General features: G+C 50.5%; 1 protein-coding gene across 1 annotated transcript in view; it reads right to left on the bottom strand.

The window, feature by feature from the left end:
* Window positions 1–18,850, bottom strand: part of MTMR12 (myotubularin related protein 12) — a 50,458-nt gene that overhangs the window by 17,909 nt on the left and 13,699 nt on the right. The window contains exons 2-8 of the mRNA XM_081088879.1: window positions 15,606–15,666; window positions 12,795–12,937; window positions 11,717–11,789; window positions 10,774–10,904; window positions 7,870–7,963; window positions 3,128–3,257; window positions 155–230 (exon numbers count right to left, since the gene is read on the bottom strand). Coding sequence (XP_080945005.1) covers window positions 155–230; window positions 3,128–3,257; window positions 7,870–7,963; window positions 10,774–10,904; window positions 11,717–11,789; window positions 12,795–12,937; window positions 15,606–15,666 — 708 coding nt within the window. The remainder of the gene's footprint in view (window positions 1–154; window positions 231–3,127; window positions 3,258–7,869; window positions 7,964–10,773; window positions 10,905–11,716; window positions 11,790–12,794; window positions 12,938–15,605; window positions 15,667–18,850) is intronic.

Below are 18,850 nucleotides of genomic sequence, written 5' to 3' on the forward strand. Positions count from 1 at the left end.
GACTCTCCCCTGGGGAGTCCCTAAGATATTTTTGGATCACTCTTGGACTGAAGACAAACTATTTAGTACTAAAGCCGAAGGTTTTCAGGAGAACAATTTGCCAAGATGGACCGATGAGCAACCCATGGCTGTGAGGGTTTCCAGGTGCACTTACTGGGATGCCGTGGCCCTGGAAGCGGGACACACTCTCTTCAGGAAGTGGGGCGGGGACAACGAAGTGCGCCGGCAGCCTGGAAGAGAGAGGGCGGCAGTTTCAGGACTGGAGTTAATTCACTAGACATGGAAGCTCAGCTTAATGAACACAGGAAGCTAAGCAGAGAGGTAGGAATGGGTCCTATTTCCCTGTCAGGAACCAGTGCAGGTGAACTCTCTCCAGTCGCATCAGTCAGGAGCCTCAGTGCAAAGCCGAGCTCTGCCTGAGCCTGTGTCACCGCAGGTGAGGTTCTCACCCCCAGAAGGAGGGCCTGGAGTGTGAGCACAAATGCCCAAGCTGGGAGTGATCTCTGCCATCACATTCGGGCAAAATAAGCAGTGACGCTGCTCTCAGTGAGATGACTGAAACCGGTAATCACTGTGACTACTGCGCACCTTGCCGAGGGCTCTCACAACACCCAAGAGCTTACTGCATGCCCAACTCTGTTCTCATTACCTCCCATGACTTACTGACTTCGTCTTCCCAACAGCGCGATGGGGCACGCGCTCGGACTCTTTCCACGTGGCCGGTAGAGAAGCTGAGACGCAGCCTGCGAGGCCTCCGCAGGCCACACAGTAGTGAGCACAGTGGAGCGAGGACCCGACCCCCAGCACTGACTCCAGACTCCACATGAGAACGTCTACAACTAACCAAGCGGCTAGGGAGGGACGGGGAAGGGGTTTCAGAGTGCAGAGCACAGGGCTCCGCCGGCTCCACGCCCCGTCAGCAGAGGCGGCAGCTTCTAACCAGCTGCCCACAGGCTGTGGCCGTGGGGCTGGAAGCTGTCACTCAGAGCTTGAGAGGAAGCCTCACGGGAGGCAGGCAGGTGGGGTGAGGGACCCAGGGCGACACACAGAGCAGCAATGGCGCCCTGGGCCGTCTGTTCACAGGCTCCTGCTACACGAGTCCTCCAGGGCCAAGGCCTCCCGCCACCTTCCTGGGACGGGGGACGAGAAAGCTCTTCAGGGGAAGCAGCAGACTGTGGGGCTGGAACAGCCGCTCTGACCGCGGGGGAAGGGGACGAAGACACTGGGTCTCTCCTCTCCAGACTGATCGGAGTCCCTCTCCCTACCCAGGGGGCTTTCATTAATGCACTCCCTGTCTCCTTCTGGGGTCCCTCTTCAACCCAGGCTCTGAGGGTACACGGGGTGGGGCAAAAGCAGGCTTACAGTGGTCCTCTCTCAGAATATCTTCTTGTGCTGCACTCTCCTTCTCACTTAAAGGAAGCCCTCACCGTTCCTGCGGCATTTACTGAATTGCAGCCTCGCCACTCCTGCACTTCAAGGCCATGTCTGAGTACGAGAAGGGTCACGTGAGCACAAGCGCTGTGAGACCACGACCGTCAGTCTGAGAACCAACGGGGCTGTGAGGGGCAGGAGCGTCTGCACACGGACAAGCTGGACAGGGCGGCGTGGTACACATCCTGGGAGGGACGCAGTCGAACAGCATGAGGTTTCTTCACGCTGCTCAGAACAGCACCCGATTTCACTCTTATGCACTGTTTATTTCTGGAATTTTCCATGTAATATTTTGGCCTGCAGTTGACCACAGGTAACTGAAACCATGGAAAGCAGAACTATGGGTAAGGGAAGACTACTGTTCACATTTCATGAAACTGTCAGCAGAGCGCTGGGCGTTATGCTCCAAAATGATAAGATTCAAGTTTCCAAAAGAGAATTATGCAGAGTCATCCTTTAAAATGTAGGTCAGAGCACATCCTGCCTCTGCTCAGACTCCTCCTCACTGAACTATAAATCCTTCTGAGGCCTCCCAGGCAGTCACCTGCAGCCACTCCCTCCTCCCCGGCCTCACGCCCTGGCTCACTCCGCTCCAGCCCCGGGCCCCTCGCTGCTCCCCACTCAGCCGGACAAGAGTCTACCGCAGGCCTTGGTTCCTGCTGACCCGCCCTCCCCCTGCCCTAACCTGCTTCTCCCCTCGGCGCTTCTGCCTTCCAGTCCACTACAAATGCTCAGTCACTCCGTCACATCTCCTGCCACTGCAATGACAGCTCCCGAGAGGCGGGGGTCCTTAGACTGTTCGCTGCTGTATCTTTAGTGGCCAGGACTTCCTGGCACAGAGTAGGCACTACAAATTTTTATTGCATGAATAAATAAATCGAAACATTTGATAAGAGGAAAGCAAATACACAATATAAATTCAGAGACGCCTCTAAAAATTTTACACTTAGATTATAGATACAGTAATGGGGGAAAAAGACACAAATTTGCTTTTGAATGTTTGAAGGGACACTTGAAGGGTATTAGTGTGGAGAAAGGGGAACCTTCTGATGGGAATGTAAAATGGAGTCGTTGCTGTGGAAAACAGAGTGCAGTTCCTCAAAAAGTTAAATTTAGAGTCGCTACCTGGCCTAGCAATTCCACTCCTAAGTATTTACCCAAAAAGAAATGAAAATATACATCCACACAAAACCTTGGACTCAAATGTTCACTGCAGCACTATTCATAATGGCCAAAAAGTGAAAATAACCCAAATGCCCATCAACTGATGAAGGGTAAATAAAACGTGGTATACACATCCATCCCATGAAATATTACTCAGCAATAAAAAAGAATGACATTCTAATAAATGCTACAACATGGATGAACCTTAATAACATTATGCTAAGTGGAAGAAGCCAGGCATGAAGACCGCGTATTACATGACTCCATTTATATGAATGTGCAGAGCAGTCAAGTCTATAGATACAGCGAGTAGCTGAGTGGCTGCCTGGGGCTGGAGGTGTTGTGAGGACATGGGAGAGACTCCTAATGAGGATGAAGTTTCTTGGGGGACGATGAAAACTGACGGGAGTCATGGATGCCCAGCTGTGTGACTATATCTGAAAACACTGTATGTTTCAAACAGGTGAACTGTCTGGCATGTGAATTAAATCTCAGTAAAGATGTTTTTAAAAAGCACAGCGTGAGCGCTTACCTCTCACAGACTCTGTAGCCTTCGTTGACACTCACTGCCTTGTACTTCATGCTGCCTTTGGTCCGCTCCAGTTCCCAGCACCAGTCCTCCAGTGTGTCAAACATCACAGTATGGTTTTTGGGATTGGTGGCTAACAAAATAAATTTAAAAGACAATACACTCTTAGCATGAAGCGCTGGTATGTTAATGATGTGAAAGTGAATCCTCAGGCCCCACTTTCCTCTACTATGCCCATGATTATCCAAGCAGAATGATTCACTGCTTAATTCTAACTTTGTTCCTCTTTTTTGTCATTATTCCAAAATTACGACTGAGGCTCTTTTTTTTTTAAATCCTCACCCGAGGATATGCTTAGAGAGAGGAAGGGAGAGAAAGGGAGAGTGAGAGAAACACTGATGTGAGAGAGAAACATAGATTGGTTTCTTTCTGTACTTGCGCCCAAACTGGGAATCACACCTGCAACCAGGCATGTGCTCTGACCGGGAATGGAACTGGCAGCCCTTCAGTGCATGGGCCAACCCACTGAGCCACTTCAGCGGGGCGAGGCTCTCTGTCTTTTCATACTGTAGCAAAGGGCTTGTTCTCATTCCTTTCCTTGCAAAAGCCATTATAGCTCCATTTTCAGTCATCTGACCAAGAGACAATTTTTATGACATAAAAAGATCCTGAGAGGCACTGAAGACGGGCTAAGCACAAATGCTAAAATAGATGTTTAGCCAATATGTGCACAGGATGCAAACTCATCCGACAGCATGCCAGATTCCTGAGTGCAAATCCTCCTTCACCCTGAAGACACCCTGCCCAGAGGAGTTTCCAGTGTAACACTCGCTCCTGAAGCCACAACCACCCAGAGCCATGGCGGGCCTGCTGGCAACGGCTGCATCACGGGGACGGCACCTCTGCCCCTGCCCTGCCAGGCGACCACCTGCGGGAAGGGCATGCCCAGGACACTGCTTCTGGAGCTCAGCCCTCGCCCAGGCCACAGCACCGCTTGCTGGGGTGAAATGCGCTACTAGAGTTTGGGGTATTTACACCAGTCGGTTAGTTTAAGCCTTTACACATCTAAAAAAACAAGCATTCTGGGGAAAATAAAGTGTCTGACAAAACTCCCACCTGCTCTTTTTAATAAAACCAGATCATTGTATAAAGGATGATAATAAGAAAAATGGTTTAGAAAACACAGTAGTTAAGTATATATGTATGTGCCAGGCACTGTTCTGAACAAACTACATGAACGAACTAAGTCCTTATAACCCTACAAGTGAGATGATATCCTTTCTTCCAGCTTACAGGTGCAGCACAGAAAGGTCAAATGACTTGCCCAAGGCCACAGAGCTAGGCAACGGCAAAACTGGAATTGAAACCTAGCAAATATTTAAAAAGTCCATAAAATGATAAATGCAATAAAGTTTGCCCATGGACATAAATAATAATACTCCAATTCAAGCATAACAGGTCATTTTCTCCACAATATAGATAGGTCCTTCCCCAAAATGCCATCATAAGAATTTAGGAGTACCTTTCCGCCAAGCACAGTAATGAATTGTTAAGCCTGAGAACAGTGAAAGGTGCTCAGCTTGCAAAGCAGCCAGCTCTCCACACCCCTACGCAGTGAAAAAGCTAGCTGGTCAAGTCACAATTATCTGATATAATCTTTACTTATCAAAATCTGGGGTTAGAAGGAGGAGAGAAGAAGGATGGGGTTAAAATAGAATACAAGATGCTTCATATCCTGGGCCTTCTGGCACAACAAGCCACCACAAGGTAACGAAACTGCCAGGGTTTCAGCACACGACTGACATATGTTCGCCAGCTGAGAAACTGTTCTACCCTAGGTCCGGATCAAGAATCAGGATATAAGAAGCAGAACTCCTAAAAATAGAGGATGATTTTTCAAGTGTAAACCCAATACAGGTTTACTTAAATTACAGTAATCAACAAAGTCATATTTTGCATACCTTATATTGCAACAAGCAGTTGTAAGCCAGCACCTAATCAGTACTTGTACATACATTTAAAGTGAAAAGGTAGCCCCAGCTGGTTTGGTTCAGTGGATAGAGCGTCAGCCTAAGGACTGAAGGGTCCTGGGTTCAAGTCCTGGTCAGGGCACATATCCGGGTTGCGGGCTCTCAATCCCCAGTAGGGGGCGCGCATGAGGCAGCTGTTCAATGATTCTATCTCATCATTGATGTTTCTTTCTCCCTTCCTCTCTAAAATCAATTTTAAAAATATTTTTTAAAAGTGAAAAGATGTGCCCTAACCAGTCTGGCTCAGTGGATAGAGCATCGGCCTGCAGACTGAAAGGTCCCAGGTTCAATTCTGGTCAAGGGCATGTACCTTAGTTGTGGGCACATCCCCAGTAGGAGGTATGCAGGAGGCAGCTGATCGATGTTTCTCTCTCATCGATGTTTCTAACTCTCTATCCCTCTCCCTTCCTCTCTGTGAAAAAAATCAATAAAATATGTATATTAAAAAAAAAAGTGAAAAGATGAACTTATTGAATGAAGAAACAAATTTTATGTTCAGCCTAATAGTCGTGCTAACTGTGTTTTATGTCAACGTAATCCTCTGAACATAACCCGTCCTGTGTAATATGCAGTTACACTCTCAATGAACCCTCATTTAGTGCCGTCCTCTGTGTCACACACTTCACAGCACTTCAGCGGAAACGTGAGCACTGTTGGTTTTAAATGAGACAACAGAGGCCCGAGGCCCCACAGCTACAAGCACTGAGCACGGGTGCGAACTCGAGTGGGACAGGCCCCAAAACTCACACCTTTTCTACTAAATCACCAGAGTTCCCACACGCCACCTGCTCTCAGCCCTCTCCAGCGCTGCCCGTACCGCTGTGCCCACCACATGCCCATGTCCTCTGCCAGCTCAGGCACAGCCTGCGCCCTCTGGCAGCCCTCCCTCCTCCCTCCCCGGGGGTCGGGCGCGTCCTCCTGCTCCTCAGCCCTCCCGACAGAGGCCGCATCCCTCAGCTGCTTCCGACGCAATGCTCTTCGGGCAGGGCGTAGCCCTGTTCACCCAAGAGCCCCAGTGCCTGCCCCTCAGCAAGCATCCGACACATGCTGGCTGACGAGCAGCAAGTGGCACGCACTCTGCATTCCAGAAAGGCTGATATGGGCGCTAAGCTAACATGCCACCTCCCTGACGAGAAGCACCGAGCACGAGACCATCAAACGTCCATTTCCTGTTAGGAGTAATGGCAGGGCAAGGGGACAGCCGGAGGGAGAGACCGGGGCAGGCAGGCAGACGTCTGTGGAAACACTACAGTGCAAGGCCTTATTAATAGCTAATTCAGATGACCAAACTTCCTTAAACGACCACTCTCTTTTCCAGTGAGCTGAATGGAAAATACTTGGAATCTTACATTTTCTACCCAAGCTAGTTTTCTGATGTATTCTTCTTTTACTAATGCTAACTGCAAACCCTTAGAGTTCACGATGGGCCTCACACTCTTCTGCATAGTTCACCTACATTCCCTAATGTAACCTTCCGAACATCTCAGTGAGGTAGATACCATTATTAGCTCCATTTTACAGATGAATAAACTGAGACACAGAAAATGTAAGTAATTTGCTTAAGATCACACAGCTAGCAACTGGTGGACTTGGGATTCAAACCCAGGCATTCTGGCACCTGTGTCAACACTGCCTCTCAAGCTATTCCATGAGCCTTCTGGTTGTCGTCTGATGTATTCTTTTATGTACAGCTGTCCCACTCCCCCTCTCGACCCCCCCAAGTATCTGCTATCAAGCATGTTCTAGTTTTTTAAGGACTTTCTAGCTCAGTTGGTGTGCCTACCAGACAGTCCCACGTCCACCAAAAGGTAGTGGGTTCGATTCCCGGCTGTGGTGTATACCCAGGTTGCAAGTTCGATCCCTGGTTGGGTCACTTTTAGGAGGCAAACAATCGATGTTTCTTTCTCACATCAATCTTTCTCTCTCCCTCTCTAAAGTCAATAAAGACATATCCTCAGGTAAGGATTGAAAAATATAAATATTTAAAAAAACCTTCTGGAATGCAAGGCAGCCTCTAGAGCAGCGGTTCTCAACCTGTGGGTCACAACCCCTTTGGGGGTTGAACAACCCTTTCACAGGCGTCACCTAAGACCATCGGAAAACACATATATAATTACATATTGTTTTTGTGATTCATCACTATGCTTTAATTATGTTCAATTTGTAACAATGAAAATACATCCTGCATATCAGATATTTACATTATGATTCATAACAGTAGCAAAATTACAGTTATGAAGTAGCAACGAAAATAAGTTTATGGTTGGGGTCACCCCAACATGAGGAACTGTATTAAAGGGTCGCAGCATTAGGAAGGTTGAGAACCACTGCTCTAGAGTCTGATGAAATGAAACCAAGTATATTAAAGTGGAAAAAAGAATCCAGGGACAAACAGGGCAATGTTAAACTTGTCTCAATTTTGTTTCTCTATAATCTCACATCCCCAGTCATAATATATTGATTTTACCTTTCATAAGAAACCAATCATCCCTCAAAAAAAGACAACAAACCTAAAAAATGAGTTAAAGTAACAAAGATCACAGGAAAAATAACAAACTTTTTTTATTTAAAGAATCCTGCGTGTGTCACCCTGGCAAAGGGGACCAATTGCTAGAGAAGAGGAGAAAATGCCCCATGGATGGGTTTTCTCCCAGCAGTTTCAGGTAGAAACTGGAAGCTCCGCCCCCTACAAACTACAGCCCACAAGACACTCACGCGTGTTGCTGTGCACAGCGGTTGCATAGGAGAAGAGAAACAATCGCTTCAGCAGTTTAGGAGCCAGGGTGTGATGGATGATGCCACTGACAATCTAGAAAAGAAGCACGCAATGGAGGCAGTCATGTCTTTGGCAGAAAGCACCGAGTTGTCTAAGTTTTCAGTCCAGCTAATAGGCACCTTGGGGGCAGCATGTGACAATGCGCTGAGATCTGCTTCCAGGAAGCTATCCTATATAATAAAGAGCTAATATGCAAATGGTTGTGACGCCCTTATGCCATAACAACCAATCAGCAGGAGGCTGCGTGCATGCGTGGCGAGGCCGGGGGATGTGAGGCTGCGTCCCCCACCTGGTGCCGGCCAGAGGACATGAGGCTGTTATTGTTTATTAATAAATTTATATATTATTTTCATATACATTTTACTAATTTTATTTCATCTCTAACACTTCTATTATAGAGAAAGGACAAATAGCAATATTAAAATATTTCCTCTAATTAATTCCCTTTTAATGTGCATGAATTTCATGCACCGGGCCACCAGTCAATATATATAAAAAGCCAGTGACCATAATGCCCTAACGACCATAATAACCTAACCGGTCGCTATGACGCCCACTGTGGCCAGCGACCTGGCCTGATCAGGTACAGACATCTCCTTTTCTCCCCATTGACCCAAGAGCTCTCTATGTCAGCGGTTCTCAACCTTCCTAATGCCGCGGCCCTTTAATACAGTTCCTCATGCTGTGGTGACCCCCAACCATAAAATTATTTTCGTGGCTACTTCATAACTGGAATTTTGCTACTGTTATGAATCGTCATGTAAATATCTGATATGCAGGATTGATTTTCATTGTTACAAATTGAACATAATTAAAGCATAGTGATGAATCACAAAAACAATACGTAATTATATAGGTGTTTTCCGAAGGTCTTAGGCGACCCCTGTGAAAGGGTCGTTCCACCCCCAAAGGGGTCGCGACCCACAGGTTGAGAACCGCTGCTCTATGTGGTTTGCTGAGGCTGATGCCTGGCCAGCATTGCAGCTTTACTTATTCCTCTGCTCAAACCTGCTCTTTTCCCATTCTTCACAGTTACTGTTCTCAAAAGTATCCTTTAATAAGTACTGCCCACTACTGGACTCTCCCACCCCGATCAAGGGCAGGCTAGCCGGCCAAACGCCCCAGCCCCTTGCCCCTACCAGCCCTGCCCCCGATTGGCCCACCACACCACAATAGGCCTGCAGCCCTTCCCCCCGGCCGGCCCTGGCCCTGACCGCACCCCTGCCAATAGGGGGCAAGGCTGGCCGGCCAACCTCCTGCAGCCCCTCCCCCCGGCCGGCCCCATTCCCTATCGGCCCCCACCACCCTGATCAGCCTGCAGCCCCTCCCTGAGGCCGGCCCAGGCCCTGATCGCACCCCCCCCAATAGGGGGTGGGGCTGGCCAGCCAACCTCCTGCAGCCCCTCTCCCCCACCCAATACCACCCCAAATCAGCCCTCCCACCCTGATCAGGTGCAAGGCCGGCTGGCCAACCACCCATGGCCCTTCCCCCAGGCCACTGTCCCCCAATTGACACCTCTCACCCCATTCGGGGGCGGGGCTGGCCAGCCCACCACCCACAGCCCTTCCCCATGGCTGGCCCCATCCCCAATCAGCCTCCCAACTCCAATCGAGGGCAGGGCCCGCCAGCCAATCACCGGCCATCTCCTCCTCCTGACAGGCCCAGCCCCAATCCGCCCTGATTGGGGCCAGGCTGGTCGGACCCCACCGTGAACGAATTCATGCACTGGGCCTCTAGTCTGTTATAATGACACCAAATAAACAAAGGCTAACCATTCTGTCAGGTTTTCTAAGAGCTTTGAATTTCTAGGGAAATTTTTAAAGCACAGCCCAATTTCTCAAAGCCTACGTGCTAAGAAACCTCAAGGGCCATATTTAGATACTCTAAAAATCTGACATTAACAACATACAGCTGATATCAGATAATAACCAACACACGGAATCATCCTGACCCATTTCTGGCCTTTAGGACTTCCATCTAGAAGATCAGAAGCCATCAACCAATTGTGCTTTTTTGTTCAAGGTTCCCAGCCAAAGTAAGTTTAGGTAGATGACTAACTCGTCGTTTAGAGCGAGTTTCGGCTTCTCAGGGAACTTTCCGTGTCTGCACCACTCTTCTGCTCGGGGAAATCCTGGGGCCCTGTTCTCTGATCTGACCGAGAGAAAATCAAGGACTTGCCTGTCAGTGTGCGTAACTCACAGGGCCACAGACAGAGATGAACTGGGCTCTCGCCGGGCTGCCCTGGCGCACGTGGTCAGGGGGGCAAGTGTGACCCCCTCAATGTCTCAGCAAGAGAAAGCTTTGAAGTCACAATGACCACTGTAACCAGCTGACGCAGCTATTCATCTTGTTTTGCTGTGGCAACTAGATGGAGTCTACCACCAAGTCCAAAAGCACAGCGTCACCCCGTGACTCGGCTCTGCCCATCCGACCTGTGGCCTCCTCCTCCCACATTCCTCACTGCTTCCCAGACAGACGCTCATCCACCCAGGAGCTGGGGCCCTGCTCCCGCCTCCCGGAAGGCTGTCGGGGGCCAGGTAAGAGGGCTGCTTTGGCTGCTCCCCTTCCCTTTCCCTCGCTGCCTCCTGACCCCTGCAGAGGCTCCAGGAATGAAAACATGATGGTAGAGAACTAAAGGCGGCGGGTGGAGGAGGGGAAAGAACCAACGGTGGCCTGTGCCAGGATAACACACAGGCACTTCGCCAGTGTCTCTCAATTCTGTCCGAGCCTCGGGACAGGTTCAGCTTTGCAGAGTGAAAGGCGCCCTCCGCCTTCACGCAACGTCAGCGAGAGCAGTGGGGACCCGGTGGGAAGTACAGCCTGGAACACGGGCAGCTAGTTACCCTTTTGACGTCCTCTTCCTTGGTGTACCTCAGACAGAAGTGGAACACCCGGAGGTCTTTGCAGTGGATGATGAGCTTCTCGGGGTATTTCTTCAGTTGTCCAAACAGAGTTTTTTTTTTCTCATCAAACACTGCACATGTGACAAACGATAAAACCAGGAAGGGAAATGATGTTATAAGGCAACAAGTTAATGCCCAAGAAACAAGGTGCACTACTGACTTCCAGGAGAGCGCGCAGAAGTGAGAGGAGAGGTGCTACCTCCTAGCAGCAGCCAGCAGGGCCCCCCATCCCTCCGCGGGGCCTGGCTCTGAGCCGCTCAGGGCCCTCATTCCTCTGGAGGGAGCACTAGACTCAAGGGACTGGCGACTGTCAGGAGAGCGGCCTCCACCGACAGCAGAAAACCCAGCTCCGAAAGCTGAGATTACTAACGATGGACGGGAGACCCTAGCGACATGGCTAGGACCGTCAACTCCTGGCTTGTAGCTGGGGGCCCTCCTTCCACCTCCCTCCCCGTCTGAGTTTGACCATGCAGCGCCTCCTGGTGTTAAAAGCATCATAAATGACTACTGCATGGTTTCTGGGAAAGTCCTGCTTACAGAAATAGAGGAGTGGAGCCGAGGCTTGACAGCCACATGCAGGACACGGCCCTTCCCCAGGTTCCCCTTTACCGTAAAACCTACGCTGACAGCGACACAAAACCCTACGCAGTGGCACTGTGGGGACTGGGAAGAACAGGTTCCAAGGTCAAGTCCAAGCTCCTCCAGCTCGGTGACCCAAACAACCACTTCCTATCTCAACTTTATCATCCATAGCACTGATTTAAACCAGATAACATGTGAAGAAATTACAGTAAACTATGTAAGACCATAAACACACTATCAGCTACACTTTCAGAAGCTAGCACCCCTTTCCCCCCGGGGAAAACAGATACTTAACACTTACCTCCATAAATCTGATCAACACAGTGGAGCGGAATGTCATTCTCTCCTATGATCTTATTCTTAAACTGGGTTTCCTAAAGGATTCAAAAGGGAACAACTGTGACTCCTTCCTATGCACTGCTGGACATTAATACAGAGCAGCTCGCTGTTCTCCATGGGCACGTTAAGAAACACAGGGCAATGCAGCCACGTGCCTGGGAAGGGGACAAAACGTGTGAAGAGCTGTGATCCCCGGTGCGTCAGACCCAGGCCGAACATGCCATTCCTGGGCCGCTCCCGGGCATGACACAGGGTCACCGTGAGAGGTGCTGAAGTGGCACGCAGGTTACGATCGGTCCACACCAATGCAAGGAGGTGAGTGAGCTGCCCAGGACGAAAACATGGCAGGCTCGCGTTCCTGTAAATGCTCGTTCCCAGGACTGGGAGCCACGCCGCTAGCGGACGGCGGCCAGGAGACGGCACTCTGCGCCAGCCATGGTGCTGCTGCTTAAGAAGCGAGGGCGGCCGGGCGGCGTGGCGCTCCCCGAGTGGCGTGGCCAGTCCTCGCGCGGCGCTGCTCATCCAGTGACACCACCACCGGGGCAGCGTAAACCCCAATCCAAGGGCTGCCTTGGGCACGTTTCATAAACGAGCTTAGCTCCCGAATTTAAGGAAGAGCTTAGTATAGAGAACACGGCAGGGTGGGGGTGGGGGACCGTATATTTGGGGAGGTGGGATTCCAATGAGTTATACGCTGCGATGAAATATAGAAGAAAATGAGAGAAAGTGTCAACCTCTGAAGTCAAATGCAAGCCCACGTGACAGGAGGCCCAAGTGGGAAGCTCCAGAATGGCCCTCCCCCAGGGAGGACGCCTGAAGGACTGAGAGAGAGAGAGAGAGAGAGAGAGAGAGAGACAGAGAGAGAGAGAGAGAGAGACAGAGAGAGAGAGAGGGGTAGAAAGGGAGAGAGAGAGAGAGGTGAGCAGAGCCCTGTGCCTGCGTTTGTGTGTGCTGGGGGTGGAGGAGCTGGGGAGCCGGGGACAGACACTGGGCCACGACTGCACGGCCCCCCCACGCAGCCAAAGGCGGCTCGGACATACGTCGCTTTCCAGTGCAGACTCGTCGTCGCCCAAGAACGCAATCTTGAAGTCCGTGCAGACGAGTTTGCCATAGATGCCGCGCTGGCAGGAGTCTTCCTGGACGTACTTCAGCACGGTGCTGGCTTCACAGAGCAGCTGCTCACCTGGTGACACCAAAACAAGTCCTCGCTAGTCCTCGGGGAACAGCCAGCTCGCCAGCAGCACGCTGCCCTGGCCTCTTCTTGTAGAGACCAGCCCTCAGCACACGCAGCCCTCGCATGCTCACCCTCCAACAGGCACAAGCTGCCAAAATCGGAGCAGACGAGGCCACGTGGGGGCCACTGAGGAGTGAGATAAACCGCTCAGATCCCCTTCACACAGGGCGCCTCTCTAGCTTCTCACTATGAATACGGGACGTTTCCCCAGGGGGCAATGACCTCAGCTACCCTCGCAAGCTGAGGTCTCGTGTTTTATTGCTTGGCCCCGAGCAGAGGTTCCCAGGAGCATGGCAGCAGGGCCTGCCTTCTGCCGATGCAGACCTCCGGCCACTCTCCGGCCAGTGGCTGCTTCTCTCTCTGGGGCTGCGACAGGGCAGTGGGCGTCTCCCTGGCCGCAGGGCTCCGGCAGCTTCCTCTGCGGCAGAGGCTGCAACATGACCACACTCATCCTGGCTCCGCAGTCAGGATGGGAGGAAAAGGGAGGGCAGAGGTTTGTGGGAAAGAACGGTTTCCTCTCTTTCTTCGCTGAGATTATTTCCTCCCAGTGTGTCACCTTCCTGCTCTATCTGCAGCAACCCAGCCCCATGGAAAGCTGCACTTCCTGGAGCCAGAGCAGTTCTCTTGACAGTCAGAAAGGTGAGGGTTTAGGGGTGACAGTCTCTGCTCCCACAGAGAAGCCTGTCAGGGCGGGGTGTCTGGCTGAGGGCAGGAAAAGAGAAGGTTATGGGGGAATGAAGTGTAAATACTTTGCAACCAAAAGGAGAAGGAAACTTTTCTCCCCAATCAGTAGCCCCCAGAATCTTTGCCCCAGAAGCTCCCTCTGGCTGTTTCCTACAACGCCTTGAAATGTACTGTTTGGCTTGAAATTCATTTAGTCATTTAGTCCAACCGTCAATATGTAAACAGAAAAGTTACAGACGCTGAGACTATCAAGAGACACTGTGGTATGTTTTTCGCCTACCAGGGGTTAGTTACTAAGAAATACTGGGAGATGGCTCAGCCTCCAGCAAGACCACAGAGCCTGAAGAAAACAATGCAGTCAGGGCTCATCAGGGTTTGAAATGGTCCCGGCGGTGGAAGACCTGTCCAAGGTGGAGACCTGTGAGCAAGGCTTCCTGTGCTTTCAGCTCCTAGTGTGGACCTCGCCCAAGACGGGGAGCGAGAGCCTGCGGTCGTGCACTGGAGACTGGAAACACGCGTGAGTGGCCGCCAGCACTGGTGAGGCTGTGCAAACGGGCGCACGGCGCCGCCACCAGCCTGTGTGTGCAGAGGGGGGAAGATCGTGGGAGCGGGACAGGATCTTAGTCTAGTCTCGGAAGCGGGGCTCAGAGGAGTCAGCTGTGAGCTCACAGCTGCACACCCAGAAGAACCATCAAGTAAGAGGGGATGGGAGAATGCATGCAACACTACGCTTAAAGTATTTTCAGAATCTCCAGTCCAAGAAAAGGAAAGACAATAGGGTATATGGATTAAGGTTTAGGCCATTATTATGGGAAAAAGCCTTTGAAACTTAAAAGCATTTTTTAAAAAGTTATAAAATTCCAACATATTTACCAAATAAGGTGGACCAGCCAGAAACCTATACGTACTCACATACTCCCAATAAAACGGAATATAATAAAAAGTACCAGAACAAGCCCCTATTGTTTGGGGAAAATGCACCTTTAAACACTTATTTTAAAAAGCTATTTGGGGTTAGAAAAAAGGAAGAGGAAGAACTGAATGCATAGCTTATTGGACAGCCCCACGTATGAAGAGGACACGCCATCAAGTAGGTTATGGTTCTGAATTCAGAACTGATGAAAGCTTAACTCAAGTTATAGAGTCACTCTCCTTTCCTCAAAAATACCCAACCAGCCCTGGCAATTTGGCTCAGTGGTTGGAGCATTGGCCCATGCACTGAAGAGACCCAGGTTCAATTCACAGACCTGTTTTGGGCTTGATCCCCCGCCCTGGCCGGGGCACATGCAGGAGGTAACCAATCAATGTGTCTCTCTCACACCAATTTTTCTCTGGGTCTCTCCCCCTCCCTTCAACGCTCTCTGAAAACCAATGGAAAAAATATCCTTGGGTGAAGATTAACAACAAAAAATACCCAACCAACCCAGGCTCCTTGGTGATGACCAGAGCAAAGTCCCGGTAGCTCCGGTGGCCCTGGGATGGCGCTGGCAAACCCCAGCACACCCGGCACTGGGGCTCAGATGGCCAAGCGGAGACGCCTGCCTGGGGAAGCCCGGCAGCTGCGCCAGTGAAGGGCGGCAGGAGGAGAGAGTGGGGAGGAGGGCTGTGCGGGGACCAGGACTGTCCTGACGGAGGACCAGAACAGTGGATGGGGCCAGCGAGGCAACCTGGAAAGGTCTCCTTTGCTTGTGAAAGGTGAGAATTTCCCAGGTGTATTTTCCTCTGCTTGGGGGGAGGAAAAGAAGAAAATTCTTACAGCTACTGTAATACTCACACCAGGTGTGTAACTACTGAACTAAAGACCTTGCTATTTTGTCCAGCTCACAACTGTTACATTTTGTCTGGATGGAAACAAAGGTGTAGATAGTGACAGTAGGAAGGACGTGACTTAGCACTGGCTTTGCGTTGTGCATGAAGCTAACATGACTGTTACCTGGCAGCAAGTGCAGAGTTACTTCCTTCTCTGTTACTTCCTTTTCGTTTGTGTGAATTTCCTAAAAGAAAAGAGCAAAGGGTAATATTTTTATTTGTTTAGGGCTCAAAATGAGTAACATAAAGCCATGCTTTCAGAATATTCACGAAAATATATGCCCACAGGAGTTTTTTGTTTATTTGACAAGCTAATTATTTTTTTAAAGTATTTTTTAACTAAAGGATGACAGAAAATTGCAACAAATTAGTTCAATGCATTAAAATAATTACTTAGGGCTGACAACTATCGTTGCCCGGAGCGGAGGGACGGAGAGGCACTCCCTCTCCAAGGATCAGATGTCCCACAGCAAAGCCAGGCAGCCCACAGAGTGACTCCCTCTCCCTCCGGGAGAAGCAAGGGTGAAAAGCACACAACTGCTGTTCTGGAGAGAAAATGGACTTCTGTAAAGAGCTTAAAGGTAAGAACAGGAAAATATGAATGTGTCAAGTCAATACTCTGATGGTAAAACAATAAAATAGTAAAAAATAAATAAGGCCAATGTTAACGCGGCTGCTCCAGGCACAGCAGGGCCAGGACAGCTGGGAACGCCAACGGCCCCTTCCAATGACCAAGACCCAAGACAGTGCCACCGAGGTAAGGAGCTGAGGCCAGCCTCTGTGTCACTGTTTCTCAATGAAAACCTCTCCAAATGCCTCCCTGTTGGGCTCAGTGTTTATTGGATATTCAGAGATAATCAGCAATCCTTAATGAATTAATGGGCCAAAGCCACACTCATCCACGGCAGTTAACCTAACAAACGAGAGGCATGGTGGGCAACCTACCACACCACCCATGAAGCAGTCTTGCCAAAATAGCCCATCTCCGTCTGCTTGAGCATCTATATCAGTGGTTCTCAACCTTGGCTGCACATTAGAATCACCTGGGAATCTTTTTAAAATCCTGATTTCTGGGCCTCATCCTCCGGAAATTCTGTTTCTTTGTTACTAATGTTGTGGCCCCACCCCATCACAAAGAAACAGAATTTCCGGAGGATGAGGCCCAGAAATCAGGATTTTAAAAAGATTCCCAGGTGATTATGAGAACCACTGATCTATATCTATGTTAACCTACCAATTCATAAGAAACACTGGGGCAGAGAAACATGTTAAATGACACCACGGGGATGCAATCAGTCAAATCCTGACTCTACAAGACGCAACCAGTTTGTCAACAAATACAATTGGAATTTGTTTCGTTTTGTTGTGTTTCTGACAGAAGGCTCTGGGTAGTTTTCTGAAGTTGTTAATTCCGACTGAATTAGAAGAAACTTGGTGCAGCTGAGACAGGGAGGGGCTGAAGTAGAAAATCACGGCTGTCTCACACAACCCATTTTGAGCGAGGGGTTGGGTACTCCTTTTGTTTGTTTCATTTTAAATAGAGGGTAAGCCCTGGCCAGTGTGGCTCGGTTGGCTGGGCAACGTCCTGTGCACCAACAGGCTGCCGGTTTGATTCCAGTCAGGGCACATGCCCAGGTTGTGGGCTCAGTCCCCACTGGGGGCCTTGCAGGAGGCAGCCAATCAATGATTCACTCTCACATCGATATTTCTCTCTCTCCCTTTCCCATCCTCTCGCTCTAAAAAATCAATTTAAAGTCCTAACAGGTTTGGCTCAGTGGATAGAGCGCTGGCCTGCGAACTGAAGGGTCCCAGGTTCGACTCTGGTCAAAGGCATGTACCTTGGTTGCGGGCACATCCCCAGAAGGGAGGGTGCAGGAGGCAGCTGGTCGATGTGTCTCTCTCATCGATGTTTCTAACTCTCTATCCCTCTCCCTTCCTCTCTGTAAGAAATCAATAAGATATGTATTTTTTTAAAGATCTTTTTGAAAAAATAAAAAGAGGCTAAGCCCTGGCTGGGTAGTTCAGTTGGTTGGAGCATCGCCCGGATACACCAGGGCTGTGGGTTCAATCCCTGGTCAGGGCACACACAAGACTCAGCCAACGAATGCATGAATAAGTGGGGCAACAAAGCAATGTGTCCCTCTTTCTCTGTCTCTCTGGCTCCATTCCCCCCCACCCCCTCTCTCTCTCTCAACTTGTTAAGTAAAAAAATGTAAAGAGGATAAGGGCATGATTCACAAGTCCTCCAGTTTCCACTTTTTACCTCACAGATCAAAAGGAGCGCCACCTGCTCCTGCTCCCACTGCTAATACCAACAACTCCCAGGGCCCCACAGCGGCCCCTGCCCCCATGATCCAGGCGTCTCACCCAGTGCTGAGCCGAAGGCTACGCCTGACAGGAGGTGAGACTGTCACGCGTGCTTCAGCAAGCTTATGGCCCAGGAGACCCCCTCCTGGGACCGCCTCCCACAGCTGGCCCAGACTCACAGAGCTGCCCATCGGCTCGCTCCTCAGAAACAGGATTCTAGAAAGAGCTGCCCAAAGCGCAGGGAGCGAAACCAGTGGGTCAGCACTCAAGTTGTATGTTTGGCTACTCAAAGCTGCAAGATACTACAGACCAATTCGTTCCAGCAAACAGCTCCCGACTCCCCTAAATATCCAATGCTGAGGATAAGAAGACCAGTGAGAACTGACTTCTGCCCTCAGGAAGTGCAGACATACAAAGATAACTGGAACACTGGGTGATCAGGCAGTAACTACTAGAGCCTGCAAAGATCATTTCTCGACTCACGGTCTCATTTAGTCCTCAAAACTCGAACAGCCATCACTGTCCTCATTTCAGAGACGAGGAGATGAAGCTGGCCCTGGTTAAGTGAGGTGGGACTCAAGCCTCAGTTTACCTGGCCGGCCATACTCTTGACTACAACACAACCGGCCCGTCCCTGCCACATCCTCCCTGGGGCCACATCCTCCCCCACGTGCCGTCTCCGCCTTGGCTTTCGCCCACTTCCATCTACTGAACGGTCACTGCACCTGCCCCGCTCCCCCCAGCACTGCAATCGCGGGGGGACAGCACACAGAGCGGCGCCCTCCCGGGTGCCCGGGAGCGACACGGTGACGCGCTGACAGGGACACGCGACGTGCGGCTCGCGAAGGCCAGGCTCTGCTGGGAACGGCAGAAGCGGAGCTGCAGGCAGAGGGGCAGGAGGCTGCCCCCAGGAGTGTCCTTTACCCCGAGACTTGAAAATCAGCAGAAATGAGCGACAGGCCAACGACCAGCGCTCCCTCCAGCTGCTCTTCTCAAGTCTCTTTCTGGCGGGTCTTCTTCCCTCCTCGAGGCCTGTGCTCCCGGGACGAGCTCTCCCGCTCA

The sequence above is a fragment of the Myotis nattereri genome (genome assembly GCF_964212035.1).
Source record: "Myotis nattereri genome assembly, chromosome: 4".
In the NCBI taxonomy this organism is placed as follows: domain Eukaryota; kingdom Metazoa; phylum Chordata; class Mammalia; order Chiroptera; family Vespertilionidae; genus Myotis; species Myotis nattereri.